The sequence below is a fragment of the Lynx rufus genome, unplaced genomic scaffold (assembly GCF_022079265.1).
Source record: "Lynx rufus isolate CCGP_SWC_20201006 ecotype Redwood Valley unplaced genomic scaffold, mLynRuf1.p SCAF_23, whole genome shotgun sequence".
Classification (NCBI taxonomy): domain Eukaryota; kingdom Metazoa; phylum Chordata; class Mammalia; order Carnivora; family Felidae; genus Lynx; species Lynx rufus.
In genome coordinates, this window is record NW_025814838.1 from 753,292 (window position 1) to 778,004 (window position 24,713).

At 44.5% G+C, this 24,713-nt stretch overlaps 1 protein-coding gene across 4 annotated transcripts in view; it reads right to left on the reverse strand.

The window, feature by feature from the left end:
* Window positions 1-24,713, reverse strand: part of LOC124517723 (integrin alpha-X-like) — a 51,129-nt gene that overhangs the window by 23,729 nt on the left and 2,687 nt on the right. For 2 of the 4 annotated variants that reach the window (XM_047087190.1, XM_047087188.1), the window contains exons 1-20: window positions 21,297-21,404; window positions 20,659-20,764; window positions 17,442-17,545; window positions 17,076-17,146; window positions 16,809-16,923; window positions 15,310-15,440; window positions 15,047-15,192; window positions 14,651-14,804; window positions 14,192-14,342; window positions 13,911-13,984; window positions 13,354-13,483; window positions 13,102-13,244; window positions 12,776-12,916; window positions 12,474-12,683; window positions 3,186-3,316; window positions 2,897-3,054; window positions 2,600-2,754; window positions 1,330-1,461; window positions 1,161-1,234; window positions 804-945 (exon numbers count right to left, since the gene is read on the reverse strand). In XM_047087190.1, coding sequence (XP_046943146.1) covers window positions 804-945; window positions 1,161-1,234; window positions 1,330-1,461; window positions 2,600-2,754; window positions 2,897-3,054; window positions 3,186-3,316; window positions 12,474-12,683; window positions 12,776-12,916; window positions 13,102-13,244; window positions 13,354-13,483; window positions 13,911-13,984; window positions 14,192-14,342; window positions 14,651-14,804; window positions 15,047-15,192; window positions 15,310-15,440; window positions 16,809-16,923; window positions 17,076-17,146; window positions 17,442-17,545; window positions 20,659-20,764; window positions 21,297-21,330 — 2,502 coding nt within the window. In that variant the 5' untranslated portion in view covers window positions 21,331-21,404. Of the gene's footprint in view, window positions 1-803; window positions 946-1,160; window positions 1,235-1,329; window positions 1,462-2,599; window positions 2,755-2,896; window positions 3,055-3,185; window positions 3,317-12,473; window positions 12,684-12,775; window positions 12,917-13,101; window positions 13,245-13,353; window positions 13,484-13,910; window positions 13,985-14,191; window positions 14,343-14,650; window positions 14,805-15,046; window positions 15,193-15,309; window positions 15,441-16,808; window positions 16,924-17,075; window positions 17,147-17,441; window positions 17,546-20,658; window positions 20,765-21,296; window positions 21,405-24,713 lie in introns of those variants that run through there. The other 2 variants (XM_047087189.1, XM_047087192.1) reach the window with 2 other exon arrangements.

Below are 24,713 nucleotides of genomic sequence, written 5' to 3' on the forward strand. Positions count from 1 at the left end.
CACATATGTCCAATGTATGAACTTTTGACATAGAAGGGCCTAAAACCCTATTCTCAGATCATATTATGGACACCAATCTCTGGTTGTGGATTGCATGAAAACATATGCAGAAGCTTCTTGCAGGCACAGATGACAAAATGACTTCAACCTTCCCCTACTTATTAATTTCCTTTATCTGATTTTGAAGTCATGTAGCTCCTCTCCCCTATAGCCAGACTCTTTTTTTGTTTGTTGCCTTAAAAATCTCTGACTCTCCCCCTTAGAGAAGGTGGATTTGAGGCTGGCTTTCCCATCTCCTGGTTGGGCTGCCTCTCGAATAAACCCTTCCCATGCTGCATGTTCAATGTCTTGGTGACTGGCTTTGCTGTGCACTAGGCATACAGACCGAGGTTTTATTACCAAATTATCCAAAGCCCTGATCTATAGAAACCAATAAATTCAACTCTTTCTTCTACAGAACAGTGTTTTAAACTATTTGAGGGCCAAGATGTTTTATTTAAAGAGGAATACTTATATGGTGTGGAAAACAAAGAAATTTAAGGCAGGGTCCCCTTTCTCTCCACATTTTCAGCTTTGTGGGAATTAATTTCTGATAGTATTTCTAAAATACAATACCCAGAGTTGAATACAGCATGAGCCAAGGCAGGCTCCAGCAATATAACCATATTCATCCTACTATGATCACCCCAGTCCTCTTGGCTTACAAGAGGCTGCTAAGCAATGGTGGCACCTGCCTGAGCTCTAAACCAAGCACAGGAGTCTCTGCTGACCCCCAGCCATCAGCTGCTTTCTTCCCCAGATACCTGGCTCCCTGCCACACGACGATAAGACAGCCCTGGAGGGTAGAAGAAGGTGATTGTGGTTCCATAGGAGTCTTCACCATCATTCCACACTGTCACTTTCATATTCAGCTCCAGGGTACTCCCCACCACCAGAGTCTTCAAGCTAGTTGTTGGGGTAGAGGGCAGGAGATAATTCTGGGACTGGGGCTAGAAATGGTCTGGGGATAAAACACAGAGTGAGGAAGTAGGGAAGAAATGGGGTACAGGTTGTCTGTTTCTGAGCACAGGGTAGAAATGTTAGGGAGAGCCAGAGCAGGAGCTCCAGGTTCAAGAAGAGGGGTTGGGGAACCAGGGCAGGTCTAAGGAGTGGTAGCTCACCCTGAGAAGTCAAAGGAGATGCCAAGGTCATCCTGACAGACATGGTCAGTTCCACAATTCTTCTCAAAGGGAAGCTGAAAGGGAAGGCAAAGTGACGTTTTCCCCAAGTTCTGGAGTCCACACCCACACCCTCCACTCCTTTCTGGAAGATTCCAGTACCAGGACTCACAGAGGCCATGAAGTATCGCTGAGCATCCACAGCCAAGATAGGCTGGAGGTTTCCAAAGGAAGGGATAGGTTTGCCCACCAGGGAGAAGTTGAGACGCAAGGTGATGGGGGTCACTGAGTCCTCCACACAGGCCTAGAGAATGGACATTGAAAACAGCAGTAGCTAAGGAATGCATCCTCACAGTCACTAGCTGTGTCCTGTTCCCTCATCTGTAAAATGTAAAATCTGTGTGCAATGACTATAATTACACCATGCAGAACCTCTGCTTTGCCTATTTTCTGCCTTGAATTCCTTACCCCCAGCCTCCTACACAGCTCACTCATTCTATTCAGGATCTGTCCAAACTCTACCTGCTCAAGAGGTCTCCCCAATACCTTCTCTGCTCTCCTCCCTGACTTTATCCTTTTTTTAAATTTTTTAAATGTTTATTCTCTTTTTTTTTTTAATTTTTTTTTCAACGTTTATTTATTTTTGGGACAGAGAGAGACAGAGCATGAACGGGGGAGGGGCAGAGAGAGAGGGAGACACAGAATCGGAAACAGGCTCCAGGCTCTGAGCCATCAGCCCAGAGCCCGACGCGGGGCTCGAACTCACGGACCGCGAGATCGTGACCTGGCTGAAGTCGGACGCTTAACCGACTGCGCCACCCAGGCGCCCCTCTTTTTTTTTTTTTGAGAGAGAGAGAGAGCAAGTGGGAGAGGGGCAGAGAGAGGAAGACACAGCATCCAAAGCAGGCTCTAGGCTCTGAGCTGTCAGCACACAGCCTGACACAGGGCTCAAACTTATGAACCACAAGATCATGACCTGAGCTGAAGTCAGATGCTCAACCGACTGAGCCACCCAGGTGCCCTGACTTTATCTTTCTTCATAGCATTCATCACTATCTGACATCTATTATCTAGGAACTTGATTGCTTTTGGCCTTCCCCTAGAGTTTCCCATGATCATGCTGTGTCCCCAGTGCCTCAGACAAGGCCTGTCTCAGAGAAGCAGTTCCTAAAAGAATCCCAGTACATCAACCCATAGCTCTCTAAAGCAGTGGTTCTATCCTAAAATCCAGCTATGTAGCCTCAGCAATTACAAGTGGCCCATCCACTTATTCGTTTGCTCACTCACTCATTCAGCTAACAATGTTATGCACCTCCTGTATGCCAGGTGCTGTGTTGGGGCTGAACCACAGTGAGAATCAGAACACACTCTGTTCTTTCCCTGCCCAGCCCACTGCCAGCCTCAGAATCTCTGCCATCCCCAGGACTTCAAAGTCCCCTTACCAGGAGGAGCAACCTCACGGTCTCACAGTACTGTCTCAGCCCAAGGACTCGGACATGAGTCAGATTCCGGGCTTTTGTCTCCTCAAAGATGGCACGGGGATTCTGGCGGCCAGGGTCGAGGGTCAGGTCAAAGGTCACAGAGCTTTGGAGGTCACCTGCAGGGGAAAGGAGGGGATAAGGAGAGATGAAAGAGCCAGAAATTCCTCAGGTGGACAAGGTTCAAGGCAGGAGACAGGAGTCCTGAGCTGAGGGATTCCAAGTGTCAGGGTATCTTGGGCCAAAGAGGAGAGGACTCACCCAGCTGATTCTTGGGACTTTCATAAATACGAAGGCAGACGTTGGCATCACCCAGTGCCTTGACAGAGTCTGTCTCTTCCCGACATTCAAACACAGACCTGGCAATCTCTGCAGATGTGAATTGGATATTCATCCACACCCTGAGCACAGGTCTGGTCCTATGAGTGGAAAACTGAGCTGATGGCAGGCCCTTGATCCCAGGAAGACAACGTGGGATGGGGATTGGGAGGCTGGAGTCCTACGTGGACTTAGGATATCATCTGGAAGTGTCTGAGAAAGGCTTTCTCACCTTAGCAACATCACCTGCCCCTGGGCCCCCACAGCCAGGTCCACCAGTCCATCCAGGGTAAGGTCCTGACCCCCACTCAGTGACTGCCCAAAATACTGGAGGCTGGGGGAAAGCTGGGAGCCTGAGATCCGCTGGTGAGAAAGGGAACGGCAAGTCAAGTTGAGGGTGAGGGAAACGAGTTGGAAATTAGCAACAAGAGGAACAGGAAGGTATGAATGTGGGAGACAGAAAGAAGAGGTGAGTAGTGAAAAGATGTCACCAGAAGTACTTAAAAAGAGGAAGTGGGGTGGGGCAATGATGACTAAAGAAAAGGAAAGATCCCTAAGACATAAGTGAAGACATGGTGATCGAAAGTCTGGCCTGGCGACCTGGGTCTCATTCATTCATTAATTTACTTAGTCTCAGGTTCAATTATGGAGCCTCCACTCATGAGTATGAGGCCTTGGGCCAGGATCTGATCTTACTGTGCCTCAGTTTCCTCATGCTTCATATGGGGATAATAATACCTCAGAGTTTAGCTGTGAGTAGTAAATGAATTAATGCATATAGTTCTTTGAACAGCACCTGGAAAAGTCACTAGTCAGTTACTGATTATGATGAGTATTAGGGCTAAATGGGACCTCAGAGCTCATCTGACCCCACCTCCTACTTTTCGGACAGTGCCAAGGCAACATGACCTTTAAGAGATCAGCTCCATATCTGAAATCAGATCCTCTGACACCATGCCCAAGGCCCCTTTTTGCTCCCAAGGGCGACCATATCTCTTCAGAGGACAAGGGATGGGAAGTGGCTGTACCCATAAGAAAATGCTCTGGAAACTTGCCTCCCCTGTGCATTCCTTCTCTTTTATTTCCATTGCCCCTGTAATGACAAATCCCTTGAATAATGTGTCCTTTAAAATCTCTGGACACTGCTGGTACTGGCAGACATTAAGCATAGTCATATTAAATAAAGAGTAATTTACCAATTACTAAGGATGTCTAGAAAGGAAGAGGCAGGAAGTGATATACAAACCCAGTCAAATGGCTTCATACCCAAGAAAACTGATCTTACCACCATATTCTCAGGTTTGTGTGGGGCCCAGTGGGAATAGGGCAAGTCCTTCCCAGTCAAGTATGTTGTGGGATACATCATGGTGGGAAGGAGGAAAATCATGGCGGGCCAGCAAATCTGGAAAGGTCTCCTCTTAGAGTCCTTATACACTCTTGGGTATAACTCAAGTGATATTTGCAATTGAGATTTTTCATAGATATGCTTCTAAGCAGCTGTAGCAACGTGAAGTTAAACAGGTGGCATGGAATGAATGCAGTTTCTTGACATCTGGTGTTATTGTCAACAAAGCCTTTCACCCTCTTCTTAAACTTCCAAGTTCTTTAGTGGCGCCTGGGTGGGTCAGTAGATTAAGCGTCTGACTCCTGATTTCAGCTCAGGTCATGATCTGCCAGCTTGTAGCAGTGCAGAACCTGCTTGGGATTATCTCTCTACCTCTCTCTGTCTGCCCCTCTACTACTAGCACACCCTCACTCTTGCTCTCTCTCAAAATGAATAAGTAAACTTAAAAAAATTTTTCCAAGTTATTTAGAACCCCTCCCACAGTTAAACTGTATTAACAATAGTTGATTATAATACTGTAACACCAATTTTATGCCAGGCACATGTGTATATTTATACTATGTATGTACTCTATATGTACTAATTCATTTAATCCTCACAGAAGCAGCCAAGTGAGGTTGGTTCTCTTATTATCACCATTTTACAGATGAGGAAACTGAACACAGAGAGATTGTAATGACTAAGACCACGTAGCTGGGAAGTAACAGAACTGTAGAGACCTTCTTTGACATTTTTGTTGTAACAGCTTTTTGAGATATAATTCACACACCATACAATTTACTCTTTTAAAGCATACAAGTCAGTGGTTTTAGGATGTTCTCAGAGTTATGCTACCATCGCCAAATCAATGTTAGAACATTTTGATCACCCCCCAAGAAAATCCATACCCCTTATCACCCACACCCATGTTCCTCATTTTCCTCCATTGCCAGTCCCTGACAACCCCCAATCTACTTTCTATCTCTGTGGATTTACCTATTCTGGACATTTCATATAAATGGAATCATACAATATGTGCCCTTTTGTTTCTGGCTTCTTTTTACTTAGCATTATGTTTTCAAGTTTCATCCATGTTGTAGAAAATACTAGTATTTCATTCCTTTCATGGCCAAGTAATATTCCATCATATAGGTATTTATTTACAACAGAATTTATCTGCTCATCAGTTAATGGATATTTAGATTATTTCCATCTTTTGGATATTATGAATAATGCCCCTATGAACATTGATGTATAACTTATTGTGTGGACACAGGGTTTCAATTCTCTTGGGTGGAATTGCTGAGTCATAAGGTAACTCTACGTATAACCTTTTGAGGAACTGCCAGATGTGTTCCAAAGTAGCTGCAGCATTTTACACTCACACCAGCAGTGTTTAAGGATACCAAACATTCAACATTCTCACCAACACTACTTATGATCTATCTTTTTATTCTAGCCATGCCAGTGGCTGTGAAATGGTATCTCACAGTGGTTTTGATTTGCTGATGACTGATGACTAATGATGTTTAACATCTTTTCATGTGCATATTTGTCCTTTGTATATCATCTTTGGAGACATGTCTACTCAAATCCTTTGCCTATTTTTTAATTGAGTCTTTCTTTAACTTTTGCCATGAAAAGAAGCCCTCCCTTTTCAGGAGAAACTGCCCCATGGATAAAGTACTCCTGCTAGACAGATATTTGGCAGGATTACTAATGACATGAGGAAATAGTCATAAAGCATCAAAGGAGAAGGGGTGAATAGACAGGCACACGGAGGCAGCCCGACCTAAACTGGCAACAGGGAGCCACCAAGAGAGCCAGCACTGGGTTAGAAGTCAGGAAATTGAAGTCTCCCTCATCACCATTCCTAATCCACTATAAACCTTGGACAAATCACTGATTTTCTCCATGCCCCAGATTTCATCTCTAACGTAGGTTTGCTAATGCCTGGCTTATATACCTTGTAAAGCTGCTGGGGGATTAACAGGTATGGATAGAGAGCTCACTCAAGAATCAAGTCCTAGATTTACAGAGAAGATGGTGGCATAAAAGGACACTGGGCTCACTGCGTCCTGCTGGTCACTTAAATTCCACCCACATCTGCCTAAATAACCCAGAAAACCGCCAGAAGACTAGCAGAATGGACTCCCCAGAGCCAAGCATAGACAAGAGGTCCACGGAAGAGGGTAGGAAGGGTAGAGAGGCGGTGCGCGCTACACGGACTGGTGGGAGGGAGCCAGGGCGGTGGAGGGGCAGTCTGCCTGGCAAGGTGGAATCCCCTAGCCTGGCTTGAAAAAGCGGAGGGGCCAGACTGCATGAGTTCTGACAGCCAGTGGGACTTAACATCTGGAATGTTATAAGTCACCAGCTTGGCTCAGAGAGCAGGAGGGCGAGAGGACACCAGGAGGGAGAGGTGTTGAGCCCTGGAAGACAGAGCTCAGCTCAGCAGGGAACAAAGGCACTGGCCAGCGCCATCTCTCCCTCCCACCCCCCAGCCGAAATTCCAAAGGGAACCATTTCCTGTCACTGAAGTTGCTTGCACCACGCAAACACCCAATGCTGTGCTTCTGTGGATCCATCCCTTCGACGGGTCTGCCTGCCTCCCTCCCAGTGCTGCAGGGCTCCTTGTGCAGGGGAACACTGATGGCAAAGTGAGCTAAGCCTGCCCCTCCCGCCCCTGTACACCTAGGGGATCCACCCCAGCTAATATGCCAGATCCCATCAAAGCAGCACCACAAGCCTGGCAGTGTGCAAGTAGCCCAGACAGGGGCCACACCACTCCACAGTGAGTCCTGCCCCTGGGAGAGCGGAACATAAAGTACACACCAGTCTGACTGTGGCCCCAGCGGTGGGCTGGGGACAGACATCAGGTCTGACTGTGGCCCCACCCACCAACTCAAGTTACTCCAGACAGCACAGGGGAAGTGCCCTGCAGTTCTGCGCCACTCCAGAGACTATCCAAAATGACGAAATGGAAGAATTCTCCTCAAAAGAAACTCCAGGAAATAGCAACAGCTAATGAATTGACCAAAAATGATTTAAGCAATATAACAGAAAAAGAATTTATAATCATCATCATAAAATTAATCACTGGGTTTGAAAAAAGTATAAAGGACAACAGAGAATCTATTGCTACAGAGATCAAGGGACTAAGAAACAGTCATGAGAGCTAAAAAAAGAAAAAATACTATAAATGAGGTACAAAATAAAATGGAGGCGACCACAGCTCGGATTGAAGAGGCAGAGGAGAGAATAGATGAATTAGAAGATAAAATTATGGAAAAAGAAGAAGCTGAAAAAAAGAGAGATTAAAAAATCCAGGACTATGAAGTGAAAATTAGAGAACTAAGTAATGCAATGAAACGAAACAATACCCGTATAATAGGAATTCCAGAAGAGAGAGAGAAAGGGGCTGAAGGTGTACTTGAACAAATCATAGCTGAGAACTTCCCTGATCTGGGGAAGGAAAAAGGCATTGAAATCTAAGAGGCACAGAGAACTCCCTTCAGACATAACTTAAATCGATCGTCTGCATGACATATCATAGTGAAACTGGCAAAATACAAGGATAAAGAGAAAATTCTGAAAGCAGCTAATGCTAAATAGGCTCTAACTTACAAAGGCAGACACATGAGAATAGTCGCAGACCTATCTACTGAACTTTGGCAGGCCAGAAAGGAATGGCAGGAAATCTTCAATGTGATGAACAGAAAAAATATGCAGCTGAGAATCCTTTATTCAGCAAGTCTGTCATTCAGAACAGAAGGAGAGATAAAGGTTTTTCCAAACAAACAAAAACTGAAGGAATTCGTCACCACTAAACCAGCCCTACAAGAGATCCTAAGGGGGATTCTGTGAGTGAAATGATGCAAGAACCACAAAAGACCAGAGAAATCACTACAAGCATAAAACCTACAAACATCACAAATGACTCTGAACCTATATGTTTCAATAATAACACTGAATGTAAATGGACTAAATGCTCCAACCAAAAGACATAGGGTATCAGAATGGATAAAAAAACAAGACCCATCTATTTGCTGTCTACAAGAGACTCATTTTAGACCTGAGGACACCTTCAGATTGAGAGCGAGGGGATGGAGAACTATTTATCATGCCACTGGAAGTCAAAAGAAAGCTGGAGTAGCCATACTTATATCAGACAAACTAGAATTAAATTAAAGGCTGTAACAAGAGATGAAGAAGGGCATTATATAATAACTACAGGGTCTATCCATCAGGAAGAGCTAACAATTATAAATGTCTATGCACCAAATACGGAAACCCCCAAATATATAAAACAATTAATCACAAACATAAGCAACCTTATTGATAATAATGTGGTAATTGCAGGGAACTTTAATACTACACTTATAACAATGGATAGATCATCTAGACACAGGATCAATAAGGAAACAAGGGCCCTGAATGATACATTGGATCAGATGGACTTGACAGATATATTTAGAACTCTGCATCCCAAAGCAACACAATATACTTTCTTTTCAAGTGCACATGGAACATTCTCCAAGAGAGATCACATACTGGGTCACGAAACAGCCCTTCATAAGTATACAAGAATTGAAAGCATACCATGCATACTTTCAGACCACAATGCTATGAAGCTTGAAATCAACCACAGGAAAAAGTCTGGAAAATCTCCAAAACATGGAGGTTAAAGAACACCCTACTAAAGAAGGAATGGGTCAACCAGGCAATTAGAGAAGAAATTAAAAAATATATGGAAACAAATGAAAATGAAAATACAACGATACTAATGCTTTGGGATGCAGCGAAGGCAGTCCTGAGAGGAAAATGCATTGCAATCCAGGCCTATCTCAAGAAACAAGAAAAATCCCAAATACAAAATCTAACAGCACACCTAAAGGAAATAGAAGCAGAATAGCAAAGACACCCCAAACCCAGCAGAAGAACAGAAATAATAAAGATCAGAGCAGAAATAAACAATATAGAATCTAAAAAAACTGTAGAGCAGATCAATGAAACCAAGAGTTGGTTTTTTGAAAAAATAAACAAAATTGATAAACCTCTAGCCAGGCCTCTCAAAAAGAAAAGGGAGATGACCCAAATAGATAAAATCATGAATGAAAATGGAATTATTACAACCAATCCCTCAGAAATACAAGCAATTATCAGGAAATACTATGAAAAATTATATGCCAACAAACTGGACAATCTGGAAAAAATGGACAAATTCCTAAGCACCCACACACTTCCAAAGCTCAAACAGGAAGAAATAGAAAACTTGAACAGACCCATAACCAGCGAAAAAATTGTATCAGTTATCAAAAATCTCCCAACAAATAAGAGTCCAGGACCAGATGGCTTCCCTGGGTAATTCTACCACACATTTAAAGCAGAGATAATACCTATCCTTCTCAAGCTTTTCCAAAATAGAAACAGAAGAAAAACTTCCAGACTCATTCTATGAAGCCAGCATTACTTTGATTCCTAAACCAGACAGAGACCCAGAAAAAAAAAGAGAACTACAGGCCAATATCCCTGATGAATATGGATGCAAAAATTCTCAACAAGATACTAGCAAATCGAATTCAACAGCATATAAAAAGAATTATTCACCATGATCAAGTGGGATTCATTCCTGGGCTGCAGGGCTGGTTCAACATTCCCAAATCAATCAATGTGATACATCACATTAATAAAAGAAAAGATAAGAACCATATTATCCTGTCAATCAATGCAGAAAAAGCATTTGACAAAATTCAGCATCCTTTCTTAATAAAAACCCTCGAGAACGTAGGGATAGAAGGAACATACATAAACATCATAAAAACCAATTATGAAAAGCCCACAGCTAATATCATCCTCAATGGGGAAAAACTGAGAGCTTTCCTCCTGAGATCAGGAACACAGGGGGGTGTCCACTCTCACCGCTGTTGTTTAATATAGTGTTGGGAGTGCTAGCATCAGCAATCAGACAACAAAAGGAAATCAAAGGATCAAAATTGGCAATGATGAAGTCAAGCTTTCACTTTTTTCAGATGACATAATAGTATACATGGAAAACCTGATAGATGCAGCCAAAAGTCTGCTACAACTGATACATGAATTCAGCCAAGTCGCAGGATACAAATTCAATGTACAGAAATCAGTTGCCTTCTTATACACTAATAATGAAGCAACAGAAAGACAAATAAAGAAACTTGTCCCATTCACAACTGCACCAAGAAGCATAAAATACTTAGGAATAAACTTAACCAAAGATGTAAAAGATCTGTATGCTGAAAACTTTAGAAAGCTTATGAAGGAAATTGAAGAAGATATAAAGGAATGGAAAAACATTCCGTGCTCATGGATTGGAAGAATAAATATTGTTAAAATGTCAATACTACCCAAAGCTATCTACATTTTCAATGCAATCCCAATCAAAATTGCACCAGCATTCTTCTCGAAGCTAGAACAAGCAATCCTAAACTTTGTATGGAACTACAAAAGGCCGCGAGTAGCCTAAGTAATTTTGAAGAAGACCAAAGCGGCAGGCATCACAATCCCAGAATTCAGCCTCTACTACAAAGCTGTAATCATCAAGACAGCATGGTATTGGCGCAAAAACAGACACATAGACCAATGGAATCGAATAGAAACCCCAGAATTAGACCCACAAATGTATGGCCAACTAATCTTTGACAAAGCAGGAAAGAATATCCAATGGAAAAAAGACAGTCTCTTTAACAAATGGTGCTGGGAGAACTGGACAGCAACATACAGAAGGATGAAACTAGACCACTTTCTTACACCATTCACAAAAATAAACTCAAAATGGATAAAGGACCTGAATGTGAGACAGGAAACCATCAAAACCCTAGAGGAGAAAGCAGGAAAAAAACCTCTCTGGCCTCAGCTGCAGCAATTTCTTACTTGAAACAACTTCAAAGGCAAGGGAATTAAAAGCAAAAATGAACTATTGGGACTTCATGAAGATAAAAAGCTTCTGCACTGCAATGGAAACAATCAATAAATCTAAAGGCAACCAAGGGAATGGGAAAAGATGTTTGCAAATGACATATCGGACAAAGGGTTAGTATCCAAATCTATAAAGAGCTCACCAAACTCCACACCCGAAAAACAAATAACCCAGTGAAGAAATGGGCAGAAAACATGAATAGACACTTCTCTAAAGAAGACATCTGGGTGGCCAACAGGCACATGAAAAGCTGCTCGACGTCGCTCCTCATCAGGGAAATACAAATCAAAACCACACTCAGATATCACCTCACGCCAGTCAGAGTGGCCAAAATGAACAAATCAGGAGACTATAGATTCTGGAGAGGATGCGGAGAAACGGGAACCCTCTTGCACTGTTGGTGGGAATGCAAACTGATGCAGCCGCTCTGGAAAACAGTGTGGAGGTTCCTCAAAAAATTAAACATAGATCTACCCTATGACCCAGCAATAGCACTGCTAGGAATTTACCCAAGGGATACAGGAGTACTGATGCATAGGGGACTTGTACTCCAGTGTTTATAGCAGCACTCTCAACAATAGCTAAATTATGGAAAGAACATAAATGTCCATCAACTGATGAATGGATAAAGAAAATGGATAAAGAATGGATAAAAGAAATTTTATATACACAACAGAATACTACGTGGCAATGAGAAAGAATGAAATATGGCCTTTTGTAGCAATGTGGATGGAACCGGAGAGTGTTATGCTAAGTGAAATAAGCCATACAGAGAAAGACAGATACCATACGTTTTCACTCTTATGTGGATCCTGAGAAACTTAACAGAAGACCATGATGGAGGGGAAGAAAAGAAAAGAGGTTAAAGAGGGAGGGAGCCAAAATACAAGAGACTCTTAAAAACTGAGAACAGACTGAGTGTTGGGGGGTGGGAGGGAAGGGAGGGTGGGTGATGGGTACCGAGGAGGGCACCTGTTGGGTTGAGCACTGGGTGTTGTATGGAAACCAATTTGACAATAAATTTCATATTAAAAAAAAAAAGAATCAAGTCCTCATAGAAACAGGGAACATACCAGTGTGTCCATATCTAAAGTTCCAGATTTTCCTTGCTGCCTACAAGGTGCCCAGGGCTAGGCAAAGGAAGCAAGATAAGGAAAAGGAGAATTTTCTTGGTGGCAGTGCAGAAGACAGGGAGAAGCAAGGAGGAGGTGGTTGTAACAACAGAATTTGCGACCAGTCCTCACCTGGCTGTGGGAGGGGCTGATGCCCAGTTCTGAGGTTCCATGAAATAGGTAGACAGCACCCCGGTTCTCCTGCTCTCCTGGGGCCCCAATGGCCACATCTGTCAGCTTGTCCCCATTCACATCCCCCAGCACTGTCAAGGCTGCCCCAAAGCGGCCCCAGGGGTGGCCCTGCTCCCCACAGAGAATGACCTCACACTGCCATCTAGCTCTCTGCAGAACAAAACAAGTGTCAGGACCCAACCAGGCAACCCCTCCACCCCACACCCAGGTCCCACCCAGCCCAGGTCTCATCAGACACTTACCCCCAGGGGCAAGTGGCACATGGACACCTGTCCTCCCCGGGTTGGCTTGTAGTAATGTGGAGCCCCAATGAGGACGAGGTCAGAGTTGCCATCTCTGTTCACATCGACAGGGCAGAGGGAGGCCCCAAAGTAGGAACCAATCTGGAGGATAGAGTGTGAAGTCATCCTGCCTGCCTCTGTCAGAGGCATCCCCTTCTAGGATAGGTCCCTCCTCTCCCCAGTCACCAGGGACTTCCCCCATGGATCCCAAAACCCCTTGTCCTCCCTCTCTGCCCCTGAAGACCCTGCCACCCTCGTGTTTCACTCTGGCTTCCTCTACATCCAACCTGGGTCCCTGCAACTTCAGCCTTCGGCCTCCATTGCCCGGATGCCTGAGTGAAGATGACAACCTTCCCAGTATGCTGATGGCGGGGGGCCCCCAGGATCAGGATCTTCACCCCCTTCCAAAGTGCCAGCTCAGTGGAGTAACCTGAGGGGGGCAGGCCTCAGCATAAAAGCTTCCTCCCTACTCCCCGAGCTACTGCCCTTCCCAGGCAGTTCATCTCCCTCTTGTGCCCCCAATCACAGCCTTTTCTCACCTAGATAAGAGTCCCTCATGTCCACATTCTCTTGAGACATGTTGATGAAAGTGGGGCTCATATTTTGGGGGTATAGGAAGGCTCCTCCAGACCAGCTGAAGCTCCCCACAGCCCCCAGAACTGGCCCGTCCTGGGAGGAAAGGATTCCAGGGCTAAGCAGGTCTGAGTCAAAAAAAGACAGCCTATTCTAAAGCAATGCCTACCACTGATTCCACTTTTCTCTTTTCATGTTTGCTTATTTTGAGACAGAGAGAGAGAGAGAGAGAACGAGAAGCAGGTGGGCAGAAAGAGAGGGAGGAAGAGAATCCCAAGCAGGCTCCATGCCAATAGCACAGAGCCCAATACACAGAGCTCAATCCCACAAACCGCTAAATTATGACCTGAGCCAAAATCAAGAGCTGGACACACAACAGACTGAGCCACCCAGGTGCCCCCTGACTCCACTTATTATTTGGAATTCTCTTTCTCCACTCATTCATCTAACACCTATCCTTACCTTCCCTCCTCCCACCACTCCCTACCTCCTACATCAATGGCCTGAACACGGCCCCACTCACAGGTGAGAACACAGCGCTGAAACCCTCCTGGGACATCTCCAATTCAAAGGAACTACTGCTTATGGTCTGCGTACCTGGAAGAAGACATGACACCTGGGTTCCAGGGGGAAATACAGGCTTTACCAAGTCTGAAAAGGACATCTCAGCTTTAGAAGATCTAATGTTGGACATTAATACCCAAAGGGAGGAATTGGTGGCTATGACAAGTGGGTCCAGGTCCAAGAAGGGAAAGCATTTATGGGTTATGGCTTCTAAAGTGAGTACTTTCATCTCTGACTTACCCTCAATGGCAAAGATCTTCTCTTTCAGTTGGTTTTGAATGTCTCTCAAAGCATCAAAATTCTCCACTTGAAAAATGTGCTCATGGGAGGGCTTCGATGCAATGTCATTTAATTCTTTCCGGGAATGTGGATTTTGAAAAGCCAATCCCACCTGTCCCCAACAAAGACCAACTCAGTGAAAATAATAATAAATTCAATATGCCTGCCACACACTGGGTGCATATCCCCCAATAACTCCACAAGGTCAATATTATTACACTCTGTGTACAGATGAGAAAAATGAGGCTCAGACAACATCAGGGAATTTAAAGAAAAGGATCGGGGTCCCCAGTCTGGAACACAGCTTTCATATTGAAGGTAGTAGACGCTGAGAGAGCTGAGGTTTTTGTCCTAGAGAGGGAAGTTGCTTTAAGAGGAAGTGAAGGGAGGAAGCGGTGGGAGGGCATTTCCACATCCTACCCCAACTGCATAACGAATGATACCGGCAGCTTCAGCCCTAGGGATAACATCCTCATAACCCAGGGGGTCTCCTTGTTTCTGACCATCAGTGATGACAATAAGGATCTTGGAGGCATCTTTTCGGGCCCCACTTGAGGCACTGAACAGTTGATTTCTGTCAGAGAAGAAGATCCAGAGACCTGTGAACAGAACTGCTACTGGTCCCTTATGCCTTTTGAGAACAAGTTGTTGACCCTTTCTCTTGGAGGTCCCAGTCCCACCTGTAGACCCCCAGCTTGGTGAGGAGACCACAGGCTGAATTTCTGTCCCTGTCTGTCCCTCTCTCATGGAGATAGGTGAGGCCTAAAGGAAGACCCAGATGCTTTGGGGAAGGACCCGGGAGAAGGGAGGACTCACGTAACCATTTGGATGGCTGTAGCTGTGTAAGTGAACCCTCGCAGCTGTTGTACAGAATCCAACAGGCCTAGTGGGTTTGAGCTGTATATGAAGTCTTTGAAAGTGAAGTGCACCCAGGAATGGTGGGAGAACTGCATCAGAGAGAACTGGGAGAATTGAAGGGGGCTGGGAGCCAAGGCCACTTGACCAAAACCCCAGGTACCCCACCCACAAACCTCCCACAGGGCCCCTGCACACTTGCCTTCCCTCCCCCAAGGACACACCTGGGTGCTAGGTCTCTGGAACTGGCTCATAACGGCCTTCACAAAATTCAACATCTTGGTAAAATCTCTGAAGGAGATGCTGCCTGAGCCATCGATCAGGAACACAATATCCTGCTCCTGCCTTGGACACTCTGAGAAAGGAAGTGGCACCAGTTCTCCAAGGAACACTCCCAGAGCCCAGAACCTCAGCATCCTGGCCACAAGAACTCACTGCCCCCAAACCCAGGGACCTCCCTAACCCCTGCCTAGAATAGGGTCCTTTGGCCTCCTTAAGTCCCTAAAGAGGCTATATCTGTGATTCAGCTGCTCACACCTGTGTAGTCAGCCTAGGTGATAAAAAAGTGAAGTTCCTCCAATCCAGATGGTAAGAAACGGGGAGCCCCTCCTTCTACCTTGGCTGTCTGTGCCCCTCTCCCAAGCCCTATCCCACTCCCTCTCCCATATCCCCATGATCCAGCAATGAAAGGAGCCTGCTTCAGCCCCTGGCCAGAATCTGTCCTCATTAGTCAATGCCAAACTGTGCTTTTGTTAAATATTTTTAATGTCATCCCTGGAAATAACCACACACTGACCCTGTTCTGTTCTCAACTTAAATATGGGCCCCTATTCCCCTCCTGAGTGTATTCAAAATTGGTCAAAAAGAGGAAGCTCTCCCAGTTCTCCAAGAAGAGACCTCCCAGCCTCCCTCTTTCATTCCAGAGGTTCCCACCAGACAGTGGTGTCCTGGGTGTTCTTATGGGAGCCCAGATTCCTATGGGCGAAGTCTAGGAGGTGCTAGAAGAGAACTCCATTCAGTGGCCAGATGTCAGTTTCCCCAAGGGCTTGAGTGGAAATGTGAAACCAGGGAGGGGCCTAGTGTGCACACATACATTCATGCATACATATTCACATACACATACACACACAAACAAACCCATGCATACTCATATGCACACATATACACACATACTCATATATATACACTCATGTAAATATACATACAGGCACATATGCATGTGCATATATATGCACACATATATACATCCATGTACATAGACACACACACATACACACCCTGCTCAGATTGTCTGCGCCTTCATCATTCTTTCCCATTCTGTTACACAAATTGGTTATACCCCAGGGCGTATTGACTGAAAATAAATTCCCTTCTCCCTAAAAATAATAGCAGCTAACATTAATTGAGCCCTCACTATGTGCTAAACCTTGGCCATGGATCATCTTATGTCACTCTCAGGGTTGGGTGTCATTATCCCCATCTCACAAATGAAGACACTGAAGCCCCAAGAGGGTTAGGTCATATAAAAGTGGAACAGTAATGTGGCAAGATGTGAAAGCATACAGTGACTACCCAACTCATGTCTGGAACTGCTATACCATCCAGTATATATTTTTTCAAGATATCTTTTTTATCCACTCTGGCAAAAGTGTCTCTGGCCCACTACACTCCCAATCACAAGTGTGTGGGCTCCTCAAAGGAACCAGTAGCCCCCAACACTCACCCTGCAGGGCAGCCGGGAGCCTCTGGGCCTGCCAGGAAAGGGAAACCAGCAGGAAACAGAACCCAGTCAAGTACATGTTCTCCTTGCATGTATGGTGCACTGTGGGGCCACAGGCCTAAGGACAGAGGTGTCTGATGGGAAGGGCTGTCTCTGCTTCCATTCCATCCTTCCAACCCAGTATTTTCACACTCCCCAAGGTCCCCAGCCCCACTAACCCCAGGTCCCCATTCTTCCCTTCAGGACAGCTCTGCAACCCAGGTAACTCACCAGCAGTTGAGAGGGGTTGGTTGAGGCTGCCAGGGACAGGCCCAAGGACATGTTCACTGCTTCTGGGGGGACTGAGGGGACAGATATGTGCATGGTCACCCTCAGATCTGTGTAAGATCTGGGCAGGGGTCACCTAACCCTGCAAGACAAGGAGGTCTGGAAAGTGAAGGGGGTTTTCAGGTCTTGGTAGAGCCATGGGGGTAAGGGGTGTGATGGACAAAGAGGCTATGAAGGGATCAGGAAGCTTGTCTGAGGGTGAGGGTCTGCAGACAGAGCTGGAACTGGGAAGTGCATCTTCTGTGCTCCCCCCAGGTCCCTAGAGCAATGGAGTTTGGACCTGGGTCCCAGGGAGAGGCAGTGACTCACTCTTCAGGTGGATGGGCTCACACTTGCCCGTTCTATAGTCACACTGGTAGAGGCTACCTGTTTGGTTGGCAGCCTTTATCTCCTGGGGGGCTCCAACCACCACCCTGGGGGGAGGAAGACAAAGAACACTGAAGTTAAGAATATGGACAGTGGAGCCAGACTGCCACTCGGCAAGTTTGCTTCATCTCTAAGCCTCAGAGTCCTTATTTGCAAAGTGGAGATTAATAAAATTTAAGTTACACATGGGAGGGGTTTTTGTCTGTTTTGTTCTCCTGTATGTGTCTGGCTCCTTTAGTAGTAAGTGCTCAATAAATATTTCTTGAAAAGTTGATCCTTACCTATCTTATAAGATTATTATGATAACGAAATTAGTACTCACCTAGAAATGCAAATCAAAACTACATGAAGATATCACCTCACACCTGTCAGAATGGCTAAAATCAACACAAGAAACAAAAGGTGTTGGCAAGGATATGGAAAAAGGACCCCTCATGTATAGTTGGTGAGAATGCAAACTGGTGCAGTCACTGTGGAAAACAGTATGGAGTTTCCTCAAAGGGCTACAAATAGAACTACTGTATGATCCAGCAATCACACTCTTGGGTATGTACCCAAAGAATACAAAAATACTAACTCAAAAGGATACATGCACCCCTGTGTCTATAGCAGGATTATTTACAATAGCCAAGATATGGAAGCAGCCCAAATGTCCATTGATGAATGGATAAAGAAGATGTTGGATACACACACACACACACACACACACACACACACTATATATATATATGAGTGCACCAGTTTGCATTCTCACCAACTGTACATGAGGGGTCCTTTTTTCCATATCCTTGCCAACACCTGTTGTTTCTTGTGTTGATTTTAGCCATTCTGACAGGTGTGAGGTGATATCTCAGTGTAGCTTTGATTTGCATTTCTAGGTGAGTACTAATTTAGTCGTCACAGCAATCTTATGTATTCAGCCATAAAAAAGAATGACATTTTGCCATTTGCAGTGAAATAGATGGAGCTAGAGAGTGTAATGGTAAGTGAAATAAGTCAGTGAAATAAGTGAAATAAGTGAAATAAGTCAAATATGATTTCATTCATGTGGAATCTAAGAAACAAAATAAATGAACAAAGGAGAAAAGAGAGAGAGAGAAACCAAGCAACAGATTCTTAATTATAGAGAATAAACTGATGGGTAGGGTAGGGTAGGAGGGTAGGAGGAGGAGGGTAGGGTTATGGGTTAAATAGGTGATAGCGATTAAGGAGTGCATTTGTTGTGTACGGTACTGGCAAAAAAACAGACACTTAGATCAATGGAACAGAATAGAGAACCCAGAAATGGACCCAGAAATGTATGGCCAACTAATTTTTGACAAAGCAGGAAAGAATATCCGATGGAATAAAGACAGTCTCTTCAGCAAATGGTGCTGGGGAAAACTGGACAGCGACATGCAGAAACATGAACCTGGATCACTTTCTTACACCATACAAAAAAATAAACTCAAAATGGATGAAAGACCTCAATGTAAGACAGGAAACCATCAAAATTCTCAAAGAGAAAGCAGGCAAAAGCCTCTTTGACTTTGGCTGCAGGAACTTCTCACTCAACATGTCTCCAGAAGCAAGGGAAACAAAAGCAAAAATGAACTATTGGGACCTGATCAAAATAAAAAACTTCCACACAGCGAAGGAAACAATCAGCAAAACTAAAAGGGAACCAATGGAATGGGAGAAGATATTTGCAAATGACATATCAAATAAAGGCTTAGTATCCAAAATCTACAAAGAACTTATCAAACTCAACACCCAAAAAAACAAATAATCCATGAAGAAATGGGCAAAAGACATGAATAGACACTTCTCCAAAGAAGACATCCAGATGGCCAACCTACACATGAAAAAATGCTCCACATCACTCATCATCAGGGAAATACAAATCAAAACCACAATGAGATACCACCTCACACCTGTGAGAATGGCTAACATTAATAACTCAGGCACCAACAGATGTTGACGAGGATGCAGAGGAAGAGGATCTCTTTTGCACTGCTGGTGGGAATGCAGACTGGTGCAGTCACTCTAGAAAACAGTATGGAGGTTCCTCAAAAAATTAAAAATTTAAGTACCTTATTTATCCAAAGTATTTATCCAAGGGATACAGGTGTGCTATTTCTAGGGGTACATACACCCCAATGTTTATAGCAGCGCTATCAACAATAGCCAAAGTATGGAAAGAACCCAAATGTCCATTGACAGATGAATGAATAAAGAAGATGTGGTATAGCCAAAGCATAAGAGACTCTTAAAAACTGAGAACAAACTGAGGGCTGATGTGAGGTGGGAGGGAGGGGAGGGTGGGTGATGGGTATTGAGGAGGGCACCTTTTGGGATGAGCACTGGGTGTTGTATGGAAACTAATTTGACAATAAACTTCATATATTGAAAAAAAAGAAGATGTAGTATATAAATACAATGGAGTATTACTGGGCAATCAAAAAGAATGAAACCTTGCCATTTGCAACTGTGTGGATGGAACTGAAGGTTATTATGCTAGGAGAAATTAGTCAGAGAAAGACAAATATCATATGACTTCACTCATATGAGGAATTTAAGATACAAAACAGATGAACGTAAGTGAAGGGAAGCAAAAATAATATAAAAACAGGGAGGGGGACAAAACATAAAAGATTCTTAAGTATAGAAAACAAACAGAGGGTTACTGGAGGCATTGTGGGGGGGGGGATGGTCTAAATGGGTAAGGGGCATTAAGGAATCTACTCCTGAAATCATTGTTGCACCATATGCTAACTAACTTGGATATAAATTAAACAACAAATAAATTAAAAGGAATGCATTTTTTGTGATGAGCACCAGATGATGTATGGAATTTTGCATCACTCTATTTTACACCTGAAACTAATATAGCACTATAAGTTAACTACACTGGAATTTAAATTTAAAATTTTTAAATAAAATAGATCAGTGACCACATAAAGCATGCTTGGCACAGTGCTGGGCACTTAGAAAGTGCTCAATAAATGTTAGTTGTAATCATCAAGATGGCAAGACAGTACCTGCTTTCAGTACAACTCTTCATATCCCTAAGAGAATTTCTACACCGGGCACTGGAGAAGAGAATCATGGGGAAGGACAGGACATTGTGCATGGAAAGGAGTTGATGAGAACCAAAAGCCAGTCACCACCCAGTCCTCACCAGGAGTTGGCATACTGGACCACACTGTATCCAAACCCAGCACTCTCCATAAGGAAGGTTGTTGGCTGGTCTGTGTCCAAGTTGAAACAGAGAGAAGAAGCCAAGCCTGGGAAAGGAGGTGAGAAGAGAAGCTCTGAAGAAGGGTCTTCCTCCTATTCCATCTCCCCAGACCCCAGATTTGCTCTCTTCTCCAGGTCCAATGCCCTAGTGTCTCCTGGACTTCTGAACTCTTAGGCTCAGGCTTCCCCCAGTCCTGCTTCTCTCCTGCAGGAAGTCCAGAGACAGCTCTTCACTCATTGGCCTGCTGGAAAGTTTCAATTCTCCATTTTCACAGAGAAACACCCAGACTCTAACTCCTTTGCCACCCTGGGGCTTCTAGGAGAAAGAGTCCAGGAAAACTTGGGCCAAGGTGACATTGTGAACAGAGCACAAGGTTGACTTGTTCTACCTACTTGGGAAATCTCTAGATTGTTCAGGCAACTGTCCCCTCCCTCTCCCTCCAAAAACTCCAGATACCAAGCCCTGTGTAACTCCAGATCCCTCCCCTAATGTCTGCGTCCAAAACATGTACATTCTCAGCTCTTTCCCTATCTGGACCCCAATGCTCTCATGTCTCTTCATTGGAGCCCGCCACTTACCCATCAACAGGAGGAAGGTCCTGATCATGGTCATGACTGGAAGGTAAGATATGGGCTTCTGAGTTCCTCAGCCACTGAGGGAACTGGACAAAGGTACAGAGGGGCCAGTGAGCAGAGAGGTAGTCAGGAGAATAGAAGCAGAGAGGGAAGTTGTCAGCATGACTCAGAGGTGGAGGGCGGAGAATAGGACTAAAATAAACAGAGAAAGGGGCTGAGGCAGCCCACACATCCTGGGTCCAAGAGTCTTTCTAACCAGAGATGGCTTGCTTCTTTTGCTTTACCAAACTAGACTTAAGTGAATGCAAATTCCCTCCCTGCCTCACCTCTTTAGCTTTTCTAGTTGTACAGGCAGAAGTTTCCTCTTGACCTTGAAACTTCAATTAGCCTGGGGAGGGAAAACAGGCAGATGCCAGGGTCAATTTAGGGCCCTAATGGAGACTCTGGTGGGTACTCTCAGACCTGGAAACCTCTGGGCTAAGAAGCAAGCATCTGGACCTTAGGAGGAAAATGGAGTGGGCATTTAGTCATTTACTCAACAAGCCTCATTTGAGGCTAATTACGCATCTCTCTATTAGCAAAGAGATAAAACACAAACCACAAGGCCCAGCCCTGGGGTCAGTAGAGAAGGCAAATGTGCAAAGAGCAAGGTATTGCTATGAGATGAGAAGCCCATTGACCACAGAGTACCTTACTCACTTAGAAGGGTGTCTATTTCTGAAAAGGATTCCTGGCACTTGAGCTGAGTTTTGAAGGCAACTGACTATAGGGGAGCATATTTCAGAAGGGGTAGCCAAATGTGACCAAGGCATGAGACTGGAGGGCCTCTTGGGAAACCAGTGATGGTAAACCAGAGAGTGGGAGGTGGGAAGTGACAAGAGATGAGGTCAGTGCCATGGAGGAAGGGGAGAAGGGGAAGCAGGCCCCAAGTCTGGAAAGCCCCCTTAAGGTATGTTGATTTTATCCTGAGGGCAGAGGGAAGGATTGAATCAAATTGGGAAGACTGAAATCTTCAAATTTACATTTCAGAAAGCTAGAAAGAGGAGCAGTATGGGGCATGGTTTCATTGGGAACTAGCTGGAGACAGACCAGCTAAGAGAGAGGTAACGGGGCCCTGTGGGGTGAGCTAGTGGCCATGGGGATGGACTGGAGGCTGACTGGTCTCTAAGAGGAAGACAGTGGTGATGGTCCCTGAGCATACTTGGAGGAAGGGAGGGACAATGGACTAGGATAGTTACGGTTTTTAGAAAGCCAAAATTTAGTCTTTAAGAGCTTGGGCTCTCAATCTCTCTAGGCTCCAGTTTCCTCTTCCACAAAATGAGGGTGATAATAAAACTACATATCTCCTAGGGTGCCTGGTTGGCTCAGTCAGTTAAGCATCCAACTCTCAATTTCAATTCAGGAGATGATCTTATGGTTTGTGAGTTTGAGCCCCCCATCAAGCTCTGCACTGACAGCATGGAGCCTGCTTGGGATTCTCTCCCTTTCTGACCCTCCCCACTCGTGTTCTCTCTCTCTCTCTCTCTGTAAAAATAAACATTTTTTAAAACTTTAAAAGTACACATTTCCTATTGTTTGTTTCTGGGAAGGTTGAATTAGTATGAAATGCTGAGAAAAATGTATATGAGTTCTGTCATTGGCTATTATGAGTACTATGCTCTGATGATTATTGTGTTAGGTAAGAGGGGCCTGAAGGCCTTCCAAGAGAAGATGTCCTAGAGGCAGTTGAGTGAATGGGGCTAGAGCTTAGGAGACAATTCTGGGTTGGAGAAGAGTTTTGGATCCATCAGAAGTGCTGAATGAGATCCTGGTGGGAGTGTGAAGAGGGAAGAGAAAGATGGGTGGAAGAGGGGAAGGAAACCAGTGTTAGCAGCAGAGCAGAAGCCCAGAAATATTGAGAAGGAAGGAGTTCTCAAAGAGGGAGAAAGAAGCCCAGGAGAAAAAAGGGAATCATGAAAGGGCTACCTGGAGAGGAATGTAAATAATTTCACAAGCTGCTAGATGTCAAGTGAGGTGAGAAATGAAGAAGTCCCCAGATATGGCAACAGAGGCTATCAGGGACCCTAGAGGTGGCAGTGCCAGGTTAGTGGGGGAGGACCTGGGAGTGAGTAATGTGGACATTAATGCCACCTGAAGATAAGCAGCCTTGTAGGGACCTCAGATACAATATGACTGGAGAAAATCCCTGGAATTCTTGGAGACGAAAAAAAAATTGAAAGAGAATGAAATGGAGACACAGAAACCCAATAAAAAGAAAGAAGTGACCCAGATTCCAGACAAGATAAAAGGCAAGCCAGAAATAACTCAAGCCAGGAGATGTCTAGAAGACTCAGGACTGGACTCACAGACAGGGTAAGTACAAGAGAGCCACCAAGCCTTTGAAGGTGCCTTGAATCCTGGCCTTTCCAGGGCTTTGGTTCCACTCTTGATGGATGAGGTACACAAAACAAGAATATTGGACAACTAAGACTTAAATTCTTCTTTCAAGCTGCCCAACATACTTCTATGATACTTCAGGAAAAGCCAAGCAAGGTAAGACATCTCACCTTTAACAAAGATAACTTGTATCATAAAAGTGTAGAACAGGATGTGTCCTTAATTCAAGCCATCCATGAAGGCAATGAGGCTCCAGATAGGAACTTAGGGTTTCTAAAACTCACAGCCCCTTTTCTTTTTTTCTTTTTTTTTTTATATATGAAATTTATTGTCAAATTGGTTTCCATACAACACACAGTGCTCATCCCAAAAGGTGCCCTCTTCAATACCCATCACCCACCCTCCCCTCCCTCCCACCCCCCATCAACCCTCAGTTTGTTCTCAGTTTTTAACAGTCTCTTATGCTTTGGCTCTCTCCCACTCTAACCTCTTTTTTTTTTGTTCCTTGCCCTCCCCCATGGGTTCCTGTTAAGTTTCTCAGGATCCACATAAGAGTGAAACCATATGGTATCTGTCTTTCTCTGTATGGCTTATTTCACTTAGCATCACACTCTCCAGTTCCATCCACGTTGCTACAAAAGGCCCTATTTCATTTTTTCTCATTGCCACGTAGTATTCCATTGTGTATATAAACCACAATTTCTTTATCCATTCATCAGTTGATGGACATTTAGGCTCTTTCCATAATTTGGCTATAGCAATAGCACTGCTAGGAATTTATCCAAGGGATACAGGAGTACTGATGCATAGGGGCACTTGTACCCCAATGTTCATAGCAGCACTCTCACAGCCCCTTTTCATTCCAGTGAATCATGTTGTGACACTTCCAGAAAAAGGATGGCAGCTGAGGAGGATAATATAAGCAAGGAAAGGGTGGATACCCAAGTTCCCTAATCTCCTCAGCCCAGTAGGACCATGATTCAGTCACATCCAACTCTGTCCATCTGACACCTGTAGGTTGTTCAGAGCCAAGGCTGAGCCGGT